The 13700-nt window shown below is 37.4% G+C and overlaps 1 protein-coding gene across 1 annotated transcript in view; it reads left to right on the top strand.

Moving 5' to 3' along the window:
- LOC128674897 (uncharacterized protein) overlaps positions 1 to 13700 on the top strand; it is a 73794-nt gene extending 60094 nt beyond the window's left edge. Inside the window, exons 3-15 of the mRNA XM_053753879.2 lie at positions 2193 to 2342; positions 3246 to 3429; positions 4277 to 4471; positions 4931 to 5125; positions 6563 to 6634; positions 7505 to 7625; positions 7947 to 8093; positions 9157 to 9341; positions 9922 to 10077; positions 10504 to 10602; positions 11409 to 11442; positions 11724 to 11956; positions 13561 to 13700. Coding sequence (XP_053609854.1) covers positions 2193 to 2342; positions 3246 to 3429; positions 4277 to 4471; positions 4931 to 5125; positions 6563 to 6634; positions 7505 to 7625; positions 7947 to 8093; positions 9157 to 9341; positions 9922 to 10077; positions 10504 to 10602; positions 11409 to 11442; positions 11724 to 11949 — 1764 coding nt within the window. The 3' untranslated portion in view covers positions 11950 to 11956; positions 13561 to 13700. The remainder of the gene's footprint in view (positions 1 to 2192; positions 2343 to 3245; positions 3430 to 4276; positions 4472 to 4930; positions 5126 to 6562; positions 6635 to 7504; positions 7626 to 7946; positions 8094 to 9156; positions 9342 to 9921; positions 10078 to 10503; positions 10603 to 11408; positions 11443 to 11723; positions 11957 to 13560) is intronic.

The following is a 13700-nucleotide window of genomic DNA, read 5'->3' as shown; positions in this document are numbered from 1 at the left end:
TGTGGATCGAAAGGTCCCAGGTTCGAATCCTACTCGGGCCACATGAGTTTGTATACCAATCTGACTCATGTACCTATAGTAGTTTTCATCGACCACCACTTGCTTCCGGTGAAGGAAAACATCGTGAGGAAACCTGCACACTGGTTGATTGTTATTAACTTGTGTGTGAAATGGAGAAGGCAATGGCAAACCACTCCATTAATAATGCCAAGAAAGTTGTTGTGTGTTTTATTCCACGTAATGACAACGACCCTCAGCCATGAGGAATACGACTATGAAGAGACACACCATAGAATTTGTAAACAATTTATTAATTTAATGTTATAGGAAGACAGTTAAAACACTCTATTTAAAAAAAAAACTTAAATATTTATGTTAGTTTCCTTATGTTATCTTTTGGCAACGTAGTGATTAAAACGAATGAGGTATATAAATAAACTGATAAAGAAGCTCAAATACAAATAAAATAATAGCATCGTTCTATTATTCTACGACTAGATTCTACAAAAACCACCTTTACGAAAAACATGTTTCCTTTTAAACATATTTCTGAAAAAAACTGGCAGCTCAATAGTTTTTTTTATATTTAGCATAAATGTTGACCACTTATAAAAAGATTTTTAAAATTAGAATCATTCACATCACTAGTTCCAATCCTTATAGATTACGGTTCCCGCGCACACGAGGGTTAAATTTGTGGATTCGGGTAAATTTGGTTCGCGGATATAACCACAGTATAAACCGATATTTTCAATTACTATCGTAATAAGGTGTAGTTTAATTGCAAATAGCTCGGACTGATCAAACAAGAGAATATATCTTGTGTTGGTTAGGATATTATATTCGTTTCGGTAATTGCTATACTATAGTAATAGTATACTATATATATATATATATATATATATATATATATATATATATATATATATATATATATATATATATATATATATATATATATATATATATATATATATATATATATATATATATATATATATATATATATATAGTTACATTAATGTTGTCCCTCAAATACCAATCATTTTAATCGTATTATTTCACGAATTTTGTACATAAAATCCATACAACGTTCGTAACAAACGAGCATGTTTAGTTAGCTGAACCTAACAACCTAACGTTAACATCCATGAACTTCCGTACAGGATGTCAAAATTTCACATTCTTTAATTATCCTAATCACAGTGGAAGTTAATGTCTGATTTAAACTTGTCTACACGAGCTTAACTCTATGTACCTAATTCTAATAAGGATCTACCCTTTGGGTTCATCCACTCGTCTGTCCGATTACGTTTTCTAAGGTTGGATGGGTTCCTTTGCATGGCAGTTCTCTTATCTTAGATTCAAGATTATGGCTAATTCAATTAAACGCTATCTTAAACAACCCAATAAATCTAATTATTAAGAGTCTTTGATCATGTCGATGTATAAGTATCACAAGGACAATCACAAGGATAAAAACGCGGCGCCATTGTTAGTCCGCGTTTATTTCATAAGGGAAACTTTATTTTTCCGAGAAAAAGGTACCCTATGTCCTTCGTACTTTCAAATACATGTATGCAAAATTTCAAGAAGATTGGTTAAGTAGATAAAGCGTGAAGAGGTTACAAACAAACTTACTTTCGCATTTATAATGTTAGTTTGGATTATAGTCATCTCGACTATGAATTTTTTAACAAATTAGTTCATACAACGCTAGTTTTTATCTTATTTTGTCGTTTGTTCTTTTTCATCTGTTTTGTTGAATTCCATTTCGTACACCCAGTTGCACAAAGTGAAATAAACCTGTCGGGAATAGGAAAAATATTCTATTTATACACACACGGACGGAAAAACAATTGTGACGCTTCCCTCCCCCCGTGAAAATTCTAAAAGTTTATCAAACTATATAAAGGGATGGAATGTTTTACCTATTCGCATAGGTAGGTACGAGAAAAAATCCATCCCTATAGTTAACGACATGTCACTACTCAGATTGCTAAGCGACGTGCAATTCTTCCTTACATTTTTCCTTTATTTCTTCGCGAAAATTAAAAAAATATATACATTTTATTAGATTACGCCACCCGCTAACCCGATGAACCCGCTGAATTATGATAACCTGAGCGAAACCGACGTCAACGACGGTGACGGACTGCTAATATGAAATAAAAACTTAATTTATTTTTCAGCCCGTGGGCATTTATCCTGGAAAGTACGAGTGGGCGAACGAGAACAGCCCAGTGGGTGGCGACTGCTCCATCTGGGTGAAAGCGGCTACATTACCCCTGGATGACGGGCAGTGGCAGTGCCAGGTTACCGCCAGCAACTACGATGTGCCGGTACGTGTGTCTTAACATGTATAGTAAGATCGTAGGGGTAATTTCTCCATCGGGATGAAGGCGGCTACTCTACCTCTAAACGATGGGCAGTGGCAGTACCAGGTCGCTGCTAGCAATTACGATGTGCTAGTTACAACACCTTTAGTAAGATCGTGGTGCGACACTGCATCATCAGCCTGATGGTAACTAAAGCTGATGGCTGATGTAACACTGGCATATTGTTGTTGCATCGTAGGCCCGTAGGCCTGGCATCAGCTACGCGATGCGCTGGTAAAATCTCTTTTAGAGTGGGAAGACTGTCTTACCTTCCTAATAGTAAGATCGTTGTAAGTTAATAATACAAATATTTTTGTTAGGAAACAATGAAAAAGGGTTTCGTAGCACTCAAATCGAATCACTATAAAATTGTACGCAGCAATCTTCTTGTTGCAAAGAAACACAGCAGCCACAAAAATCTTCAGTGTGAATATATCACTAAGTATAGTTCTCGATGTAACAAAACTCGACGATACTGTCGCACTCAAAACGATCTCACAAACAGTTAACTCCGGGTGAATAAACACTCGGTGTGCTATAATAGTCACAAAGTTCCGCAGCTCGATATGAAATTTGTAAACGTGCAGGTAATCCTTCCGGTATCCGGCGCAGCGACAGCCTAGTGTGGGAGTCATTACACCCCAACATACATGGGTTTGCGCCCAGTATTTTCCCAGTTTTATGCCCAAAATGTCTCGCGCAAAATGTTCTTGGATGTTTATCTATATATGTATATGTTATAAAATATAGTATCATTGAGTTAGTATCCCATACACAAGTCTCGAACTTACTTTGGGGCCAACTCAATCTGTGTGATTTGTCTATACATATTTATTTATTATATTTATTATTTATTTATTTCGCCAGGACTCCCTTTCTAGCCCGCCAGCCACGCTAGCAGTTCGCGAGCCGCCCCACAACCCTCGCATCTGGTTCAACGGTTCCCAAGTCATGAACGGCCAGAACATCACCATCCCCGCTGGCTCCAGGGCCTCCGTCACCTGCGAGGCGAGGTTCGGCAACCCCCCGGCTTATATCGAGTGGTATTTGGGTAAGTGCTTCATTTTATTTATTTTATATCGAAAATTACATCTGTATTTACAGGATAATAACGATAAATGCAATAATTTTAAATATATTTATTGTATAATTATATAAGTACTCTATAAAATTTAAATTAAATCACAACAAAAAGGACAACCAGTTTATGGTGGCAATTGCATATTAGTAAAAATTTTGAACATTTTTAGAATAATTTCGATAAATATGCACCTTCTCGAGTTAGGCTAATCCTAGCTAACACCATCATCTGTGAAATCTATCGCAAAGAATCATTTTAGGGTTTATCCATCGACTAGGGATTTGTAAGGTTTCAAAACTTTAGACGAAGAAAGTTTGAATAGAAACATAGAAAGTAGTAGAAATGGGTTTACATTTTATGTTAAAACTTTGCTCACTAGAGAATGCTAGTATTTGTGTCAAGTACATAGATCTTCATTCAGTTTGCTGCAATAAGTTGTTTTGGCAATATTTTCAGATTCTTTCGATGCTAGTTCTTTCTGATCATGAGTTGATCACGAGTTGTGTATATTAATGGTTTTAGGGGTCCTATTCTCACGCACATGGTTCATTTGATCAATTTTCTCAAATGTTCACAATCGAAACAGTTCGATCCATCGAACTGTGTACCTAATATAAATGAAGAAAATTATTAATTAGAAGTTCAGCGCGGTAATGCTTCCCGTCTGCATGATGGGCACCCTGCCTAGCTTTAGATATCTATATTAAATTTTGAAAGTTAATATTGATAGTTTCAGTACTTAGTCTCAGTTAGTTTTATTTTACCTATTTATTTTTAAATAACTTATAATTAATAAAAATAAACGAAACATTTCCAGAAAAAGAGCGGCTGACAGCGTGGAGCCAGACCAACACGACCGAGATGGAGAAGCCACGGCGCTGGGCTGCGCGCTCCACCCTGGAGCTGGGCGCCACCCGGTCCGCCCATGGTCGGCAGCTGGAGTGCCGGGCCCACCACCCGTCCTACAAGCCTCCCTATTACAAGAACTCCTTTGCTCTGCTTGATGTCACTTGTAAGTACCCTACACAAAAAGTGCTTTGCGCGCATAATAAATACAATACAAATGGACAAATCATACAGTCAATCTGTGTGTATTGCGGCTTGTGTTATAGGATAAAAACTCAACGATAGCATACAATTGAATATTCAAGTTTATAACTGTATTTTTCCTTAATGTGAAATAATATATATATTGTAATCTTTATTGTGTTATAGAAAACTGTCATATTTGATGTAAGAATTATTTGTGAAGTTAATACTTACTGACTAATCAGCCTGACCAACCACTGGTCAGCACGAGGTGGTAGAGTCGAGCAGAGAAATGATAAAGTAAATATTCTCACATAGATGTGACATGATCTAAGTTTCTTATAATCGCTAGAAGAACTTATTCATTTTAAGACACAAAATACGGTTTTGTGATGAATCTGTCTCGATCCATTTCTTATTGTTTTAATGTTTTTCATTGCAGTCATTCCCGTGGTGTCCATCAACGGCGCAGACCCGAGCATTCTAGCCAATCTAGAAGAGGGCTCGAGTGCATTGACCCTGGAGTGCCGAGCTGAAGGGAACCCGAAGCCCTACGTCTGGTGGACCAGGAACGGGCAGGTCATAGCCACAAATGGACCAAAACTTTATCTAGCACCGGTGTCAAGAAACCATACTGGTGAGTCCCCTATGATTTTTCGTATATTTTTGTATTGTAGACTATCGAATTCATTTATCTTATTACTAGCGACACGGAAAGATGTACTAAGTATACGATTCGCCTACACATATTGAGTTTTACTGTACTTTTATTTTATTATATTCTTTTTTTTATCAATATGGTTAAAGAATTTCCTATTCAACTGTGTAAACTGCATCAAACATATAATGACATTGGCGAAAAACAACTTAAATTTATATTTAGCACTTGAAGCAAAGAGTTACGTTGCGCGTTGCCATAAAATACAACTACTTATCATTTATCGATAGATATAATTCTTTGAAAAAATTAAATTAATATTCGGTGCCAAATATCTAACAGCATCAGCACAGCACTTCGTTCTATAAATGCAATTAAAATGCGTTTAGCTAGGCACCAAATTGAGTTTCCTTCGATCGATCTCTGCAGTGTTAGTGCTCATTCAGAATTTATGGCTGCTTCTAAGTGAGAATACTTTTGCATAAAAGAAAAAGAAAAAAGACGTGAAAATCTATTCGTTGTTTGCATCTTTACAACGAATTGGCCATTGCTTGTTTTTGTCAGGTATCAATGCATAACTCACATGAGAATACGCAATGTACTTTCATCGTCACATAAACGATAATGAAAACTATAGAATAGCTCATAAAGGTGAATTTCAAGACTGTTTGAACGCGGCGTGTAGCGTTTCATTAGTTTCGCACATTTTTTAAATAAAGATTTATTTTAAAACTAAACCAGTACCAGTACTATACTTATTTATAAAATATGATATTTAAATTGATAACTGTGTATGGTACAACAAAATTTAATTAAATTTAATTTAATTTAAACACTTATACACAGCACACGGCGGCGTTCAAAACGCTCGTGAAATTCACCCATAATTGTTCAGTTAATTTCCTACACAATACATACTAAGTTATTTCTTCTTTTTTCGGGTCTACAAATAGTATTACACTTTGGAATGACAATTAATGAACATGAAATAAATCTGAAATCAGTAATATGAACCATATACGAACACTATCTATCCGTGAAAAGTTTAGAGCTAACCAACATTATAATTGTTTTTATAATTAAGAGGTACATCAATGTCTATGATCTTGTCACTAAGTAACCTTTTATTGGTACCAATACGTGGAGAATATGTGGAGAATAAATATTTTAACTCCCGACGCAAAAAGAGGTGTGTTATTTGTTTAACGTGTCTATCTGTCTGTGGCATCGTGCACCCAAACGGATGAACCGATTTTCGTTTAGTATTTTTTGTATCATAGATAATTTTATCCCGAGTGTTCTTAGCCATATTTCATGAAAATCGGTTCAGCCGTCCAAAAGTTGTAGCAAAATGAATATTGAAAGTCGGGGGCTTTTTAATTTGTCTAAATAAAAAACTTGTCAAATATTTTTCAGGAATTTACGGCTGTCAAGCAAGGAATACTTTAGGAACATCGGACCCTGTTAAAATCGAAATTGACATCAAATGTAAGTTCTCCCCTATTAAACTAACTTAATTCCCCTATTAACTTACATCACACGTTAATCTTTGTCATATGAAGTGAGAAAATAACTAAGAGCAGGGTAGTTTGAACCAACTTGAAACTCTAGTCGTCTGGAACATGAAAACTTTGCGCAAGAAACAAATAGTGGAATATTGTTCTTAGTTCTCTTAGCTTACGGATTGTTCTCATGGAGACAAAGCGGCTCGATGCGACGCGATGCGAATGTATCAAATGTATTCGCGTTCACGTATTTTCGCGTTGGGATGGACACACGTCCGAAATTTCGCAATAATAACGTAATTACATAGGTAGGTATGTTATATACGCGTATCTTAGCGTGTGCATGCCATTCCAAATCTTTTTAAATTCTGTTCTTCAATCGATATAGAATTGTCATACACACAGTATCACGCCTTTATGCCTTATGGTGTAATCAGAGCCAAGAGTTATATGAGAAGAATCTCAAATTAGAAGCCATATCTCTTGATCGATTTTTACAATCTGCGCTGGAAGAGAAGTGAATCTGACTTTGCTTTGACTACATAATATATTTGCACTACAACTGCAAAGCAATTTGGCAAACTTTAAACAATATAATAATCTTGGTGTTGATTAATCCTACTATCCTAGTAATATTATAAATGCGAAGGTTTGTGAGGATGTGTATATGTATATTTGTTTGTTACTCTTTCACGCAAAATCTACTGGATCGATTGTTATGAAATTTGGTACACAGCTAGAATATAACCTGGAATAACACTTAATACCTACTTTTTATCCTGAAATTCCCGCGAGAGCGAAGCCCCGGGGCCATACTAGTAAATTAATAAATGGAAACCTCCATGGTTTACAGACCCTCCTCGTGTGACGTGGGTGGGCCCGGACACAGCGGTGGAAGCCAACCTGTTCTCGCAGGTCACGCTCGAGTGCAAGGCGGACGGCAACCCCGAGCCCTCCTATCATTGGTACCACAAGTGAGTATACCTCGGGTTTCTACATGACTCTTCTCCTAACGTGCGCTTACAGATTTAACCAAAAACATTATTTAATTTTCCTATTGATTTTTAATTTCTCATAACAGGATATCGGATCCAATAGTAATAGATATTTAATCCTTTGATTTAGCAATAATTTAGTCTAAATTAAAAGTGGGATTACAAAATAAAGCAGACATCAAAAAGAAAATCAGAAATGAACAATTTAAGTACCTAGTCAAGCTACTATTCACTCTGAAGAACTATTGTAAATAAACCCTTTATTTACTGTATTCACATGTATTTCATCAAATTTCTCAGCCCGTCTCCATCCGGCTACATGTCGTCGCTCGATGACGACCGCTACCCGATCTCCACCACGTCGCAGTTGCAACTTCACAACATCTCCTACACTCAACACGGGCAGTACACCTGCGTCGCCATCAACCACATTGGAACTGAGGAGAGGTGAACTTGTTCCCTTTTTTAATTTAATTTGATTAATTAAATCCTTTTACAGCATCATCATCTGCCTATTTAGGTTTAAAGAACTTTATTCTCATAAAGAAATTACATTCCACTTAAAATGAGATGAGTAGGGTACATTAAAAATATTTACAAATCACAAATTAATTATATGGTACTGGTCGCGATGTGTAGTCTAAGTTTTTTCTTAAATACATTTATGCTCATACTTGTTCTAAGTTCATTAGGCAACTTGTTGTATAGCTGTGCTCCCTCAAATAGTATCGTCTTTTTTCCGTAGTTAGTTCTGGGGATTATTAAATTAAGTTTGTTTTTTACTCTAAGATTGTGTGTGTATTTTTTGGGCTTTAGTTTTTTTTAATTTTTTAATTTAATTTTTGTTTTTAATTTAACTGTCCTCATTTCACTTAATGTGAAGACGATACAGCATGCCAGATTTCTTCGTTTTCTCTTGTCTAATGTATTAAATTCTTCTTAGCCATATCCTGCCGAACGCACTCCATCCATCTCTTCTTCTTTTTTCAATTCACATCCTGTACCTTTCTTAAAACATTGTTATCCTATCTTCTCATAACTTGCCCATTCCATCGAAGCCTATTGCTTACCATTACGTGGCTTTATCATTGAAGGCATGTGGTAGATGAAGTGTTGCCTACGCTGGAAATGTCACTTCTTGTTCATCAAACTGTACAGCGTCAGGCCTTTTTCTAGCTGGTTCTTGCAGAATATAATAATACAAAAAGATTCATTAAAGATATTCGTGTCAATATTCGGACAAGAATACCGAAGACAATACGTACTTAGTGGGCAATTAGCCCTGGTTTCGACGCTTCTAAGTTGAAGATGATTTTTAAATTTCAATTTAGAGGGTCGCCCCGACCATACTCGTAATAAAAAGCCTATGTCACTCGTGAAGGTTTCGTCTGTCTCTGCCAAATTTCATCAAAATTGGTCAAGTAGATTATGAGTTTATTCATTACAAACAAATATAAAAATATTTTCTCTTTATTGTGATGGATTTGCTGACATGAAACTTGTTGAGCAGGAAATACGTATCCGAGCCCATCAGGCTGAACGTGCTGGGCCCGCCGGTGGGCGCGGAGTCGTTCTCGTCGCACGCGTGGAGCGGACACGAGGCGCGCGTGCGCGCCAGCGTGTGCGCCGACCCCGCGCCGCGCCGCGCCTGCTGGCTGTGGGGCAGTCTGCGGCTCGACGTGCCTTCGCAGATTGGTACGGTTATATCTTCTCATTTCCCTGAAATAAGGGGAGGAATGCCCAGGAACTTTTAAGATAGAGAAAAAAAAACCTTTCATGTTAATTGCTCCCAGTTTGTGGTTTCGCTCCATGAATTTTGGGATAAAAAGTACATTATGTGTTGTTCCAGGTTATATTCTATCTGTGTACGAAATTTCATAACAATTCGTCCAGTAGATTTTGCATGAAAAAGTAACAAATTCCTTAAAAACTTTCGCATTTCTAATATTAGTAGCATTATACACAGCGACGGTTGTTCCTACATCTACAGTTAAAGACCTCCATTCAAACACACATTATTATTTTTTTCAAAAATCAACACCGAAATAAGTGTAAATTGGGGGGCGAAAATTCACATGTGGGCGAAGGCGCGTACAAAAGGCTAGTGAAATAATAACTTCGATAACTAAGCTACTAAAGTACTAGTCGTATGCGACATCAATTAAGCTAAACGGAATTTATTTTGTTTATTTTACCATGCTTTGTTTTCTGTTGCTAGTTTTACAAAACGACGCTCACTTTTCTTATAACTAACTAATGCTACTTAATATTCCAGGTCGTTTCCGAGCTGTGGAACCATCAGAAGCCAACGGCTGCTATCGCTACACACTATTGATCTCCAACTCCGGGGAAGCTGATGCCAGAATGTACGTGCTGGAAGTGGAAAACGAACGAGGGATATCTTCTCACGCCGTCACCTTGACTATACACGGTGGGATGCTTTTCTTTAGTAGTTTTTCGTACTTCTACTTTATGTCGTGTGAAGTGTCGATGCCATTCCCACTGTTTAGAGGGAGGTAATAAAAACAGGCAAGGGTCAGTGCTAACCTAATCATACTATGTCTCTGATTTCAAGTTTTCTGTTCTGATGTAGGTTCGGTATGATATTTTCCTAAATAGTATTTGGCGTGCGGTCCCGCCTTGCGATATTATCACTGTATACTGTATATCTTCCCGATGATGGCGTTTGTGAACAAACATACACCATGTTTGTTACTCTTTCACGCAAAATCTATTGAACGGATTGTTGTGAAATTTTGTACACGGGTAGAATATAATAAATAGAACGGATAGAAAATCCCACAGCAGCGAAGTCTCGAGTCACAATTAGTTTGATAATATATAACTTATACAACAGAGACGGCGTACGTGGCGCCAATCATAGCGGCCGCGCTCGTGATCGCCGCGCTGCTCGTCATCCTGCTCTGCCTCATCATCAAGTGCCGGCGGCGGAGAGGTAATCATATCAATTAGATCCATGCCCCATTGCTCCTTTGGGCTCCGTTGTTCTCCGTCACGTTGACCGTCCGTCGACGGATCAACGCAGTCGTTGTGTCATAATGACGCGCTGTGATTGGTTAGCCGAGTTTCAATGCGAATCGACTTGATGGTGAGATATAAAAAGCAAAGTTTTTTTTGTCGTTTCGACCCTTTTAATAGCAATGATTCTGAGACATACAATTTATTTATATTTATTTACTAGCTTTTGCCCGCGGCTTCGGCGTGAATTTCATAGCAAAATCTCAGTAATTTTTTCGCGTACTCTGTAAGACTGGTCAATATATGATTCAAATTCGCATTTTTTCTCATCTTTACTTCAATTTTCTGTTTCCCGCTGCATGTCTCGTCCCGCAAACTTGTCCAATCCCGCTTCCTGCTATGTAATGTAAAGTAGATATCCCGTACCGCTTCCTACATATTGTGCCATCATATTTTTTGCAATGTATCCCGTTCTGTTTCCCACTACGTGTCTCCTTCCCATTTCCCGCTCCGACTCCCACTCCCGCTTTCTGCAACGCGTGCCGTCCCATTTTCCATGACGTTATACGTCCCGGTTTTTTATTAACCACAAACGTAAATTAAACATTTTTTGAATTTACTATTACTGTTATTTGTTACAAAAAGTAAGTCTGCCAATTTTCAGCTTTTTATGTTGAAAATTGTATTAAGTCCCATACAATCTGTCACCCCTTATGAAGGGGATATTTTATTAAGTACCTAAATATGTTTTATTCATCAATGTCTTTTTTTTTTCATTTACAGAAAGCGTAGAATACAAGACTGATGATTTAGATAGGTGAGTTTATTTTTTTATAAAACATAAAATTTGATTATTTATTTATAAAAATGTATCTATTAAAATAATTCGGTTTCAACACTAACGCATTGCCAGTAATAAAAATTTAAAAAAAAACATTAACAGCCTATTTCACCGCTTCATGGGAAAGCATATGATAGTATATAAGTAACATAAGGAAAAGATTTAAAATTTTACAGACTTATCATATCAGACACATCTAGCAATATTTTGTCAGAAAATTGTGAAACATAGCATAAAAGTTGTAAATATCTTTCTAGTGAAAAGACAGTGCTGCCAGCGGACGCGGTGTACTCCCCCCGCGAGCAGCCGCGCGCGCCTCCCCCCCGCGCGCTGCTGTCGTGCAGCGTGGCGGGCGTGGCGGGGGGCGCTGGGGGCGCCGGGGGCGCCGGGGGCGCGGGGGGCGCCGCCAGCGCGCGCTACTCGCCCGGCGCGCTGCAGGTGCGGCGCGCGGCCGTGGTGCTGCAGCCCCCCACCACCGTGTGATGCACAGGTGTGACGCACCACTAACTACACTGAACTCTTAGCCTTTTTATACCTTGCCGGGAAAATAATTGTATTAATAAATAATTACATTAATTAGAAAACACTCAACGGCCCCCTAACAAGTTGAAACGATTCTATAATGGTCGAAAAAGCTCTTATTAGTCGCTTGTTTGAGATACTGTAGTTGAGTAGGTACTGTAGATACTGTAGCAGTGCCAACCCTGTTTATCAAATCTTTAAACAGGCATTTAAGCCCATTGCCAATTCTCTTACAGACTTAATTTCTGTAGAAAGATGTGGCTGTTCCTAATAGTACTTTGTCATCATGCGTTTCTTTTATCTGAAAAATATTGTTATCTACTTTTAACATATCATATCAAAACCTTCACTGTTGTTTTACACTTATTTTCTTAATCTGGTTGTAGTTTAGTAATAATCCCTACTACTTACTTGACAAATATATTTACTGAGTACCTACCTAAGATAGACCACGATCCTCCGAAAATAATTTAAAAAAAGTTTCCTAAAATATTTTTTCATAATACAAGTCAACCAAATCACGCATTTACTCAATAAAAAAATACTATGACATGCGGGCAGACGGACAGAAGGACATGACAAAACTATAAGGGTTCCGTTTTTGTCATTTGCCTACGGAATCCTAAAAAGTAACTTATCAGACTAATAGGTAACTAACTGCAAAATGAGTTATCTTGAACACCCTAAATGCACTAATTTCGTACTAATGAGTAGATTTTACACGGCATGTAACATTATTCAATTTGAGAATTCTTATAAGATTCAGGCATTTGATGAAATTATAAATTTTGATTTAAATTGCATTTCACTTCTCACTATCGAGTCGATTCGAACCAATAGCATTGTAGTGTGGTTGTCCACGCGTTTCAATGGACACTGTGATTGGTTACCTGATTCTCACTGCGTATTATGGCAAGTCTCGAATCGATAATGAGAAGTTAAACGCAAACCCGCACGGCAAATTCAACAAATGGCGATACACGAAGCACAGGTGAAGCATCATTGGAAGAAAAAAAGAGTGAGGTCTTTGCCCAATACTAAGACATAAACGCCCTATGAAATAATCATTAATTAATTGTCCAAGTTAAATCGTTACAGATTAATAACTACAAAAAAAACTTCACCCTTCTTCTATATAGTTCGATAACGTGGACACACCCCCTTAATTACTTACTTCTAATCGATAGAATGTGACATCAATAACTCTTAATAGTCCTAATAAAAACATCCCATAAAGTTTGGGAAATATTACACAAAGTTAGGTGTATCTTCGAAGCTATATTAACTTTAAGCTATATTTGTTTTCGTTAATTTTCTCGAGAATCATACTGATCAATAATATAAATAAAATGCTTACAGTGGTTTCTAGAAATCTTTACCCACAAACACCGCTTGAAAAAATACAACTTAAAAAAATATTCGATCAAGATTCCATCTAGATAATAGCGTGACTGTCACCACTACTCACCTGACATTTAATTACTCTAAGTGCTCGGCCATGAGATTAACATGAAAGCTCACTGCCTACTGTTGATTTATTGCCGACTGATTAAAATAGTTGTATTTTTCTAGGATGCGCTCACATCGCTGGAAAAAGAAGCCAAAGAGAATGTCTACGCGGTCCTAGACCCGCACATTCAGTATGAATTAACAATAAATAAGCACGGGGAGCCGCCTAAGTATTTGTCGCTGTCTAAGCCCCTAACACACCA

Source organism: Plodia interpunctella, chromosome 13 (assembly GCF_027563975.2).
Source record: "Plodia interpunctella isolate USDA-ARS_2022_Savannah chromosome 13, ilPloInte3.2, whole genome shotgun sequence".
NCBI lineage: Eukaryota > Metazoa > Arthropoda > Insecta > Lepidoptera > Pyralidae > Plodia > Plodia interpunctella.
Note: the sequence above shows the minus strand (reverse complement) of the source record. Positions and strands in the feature narration are given on the sequence as shown.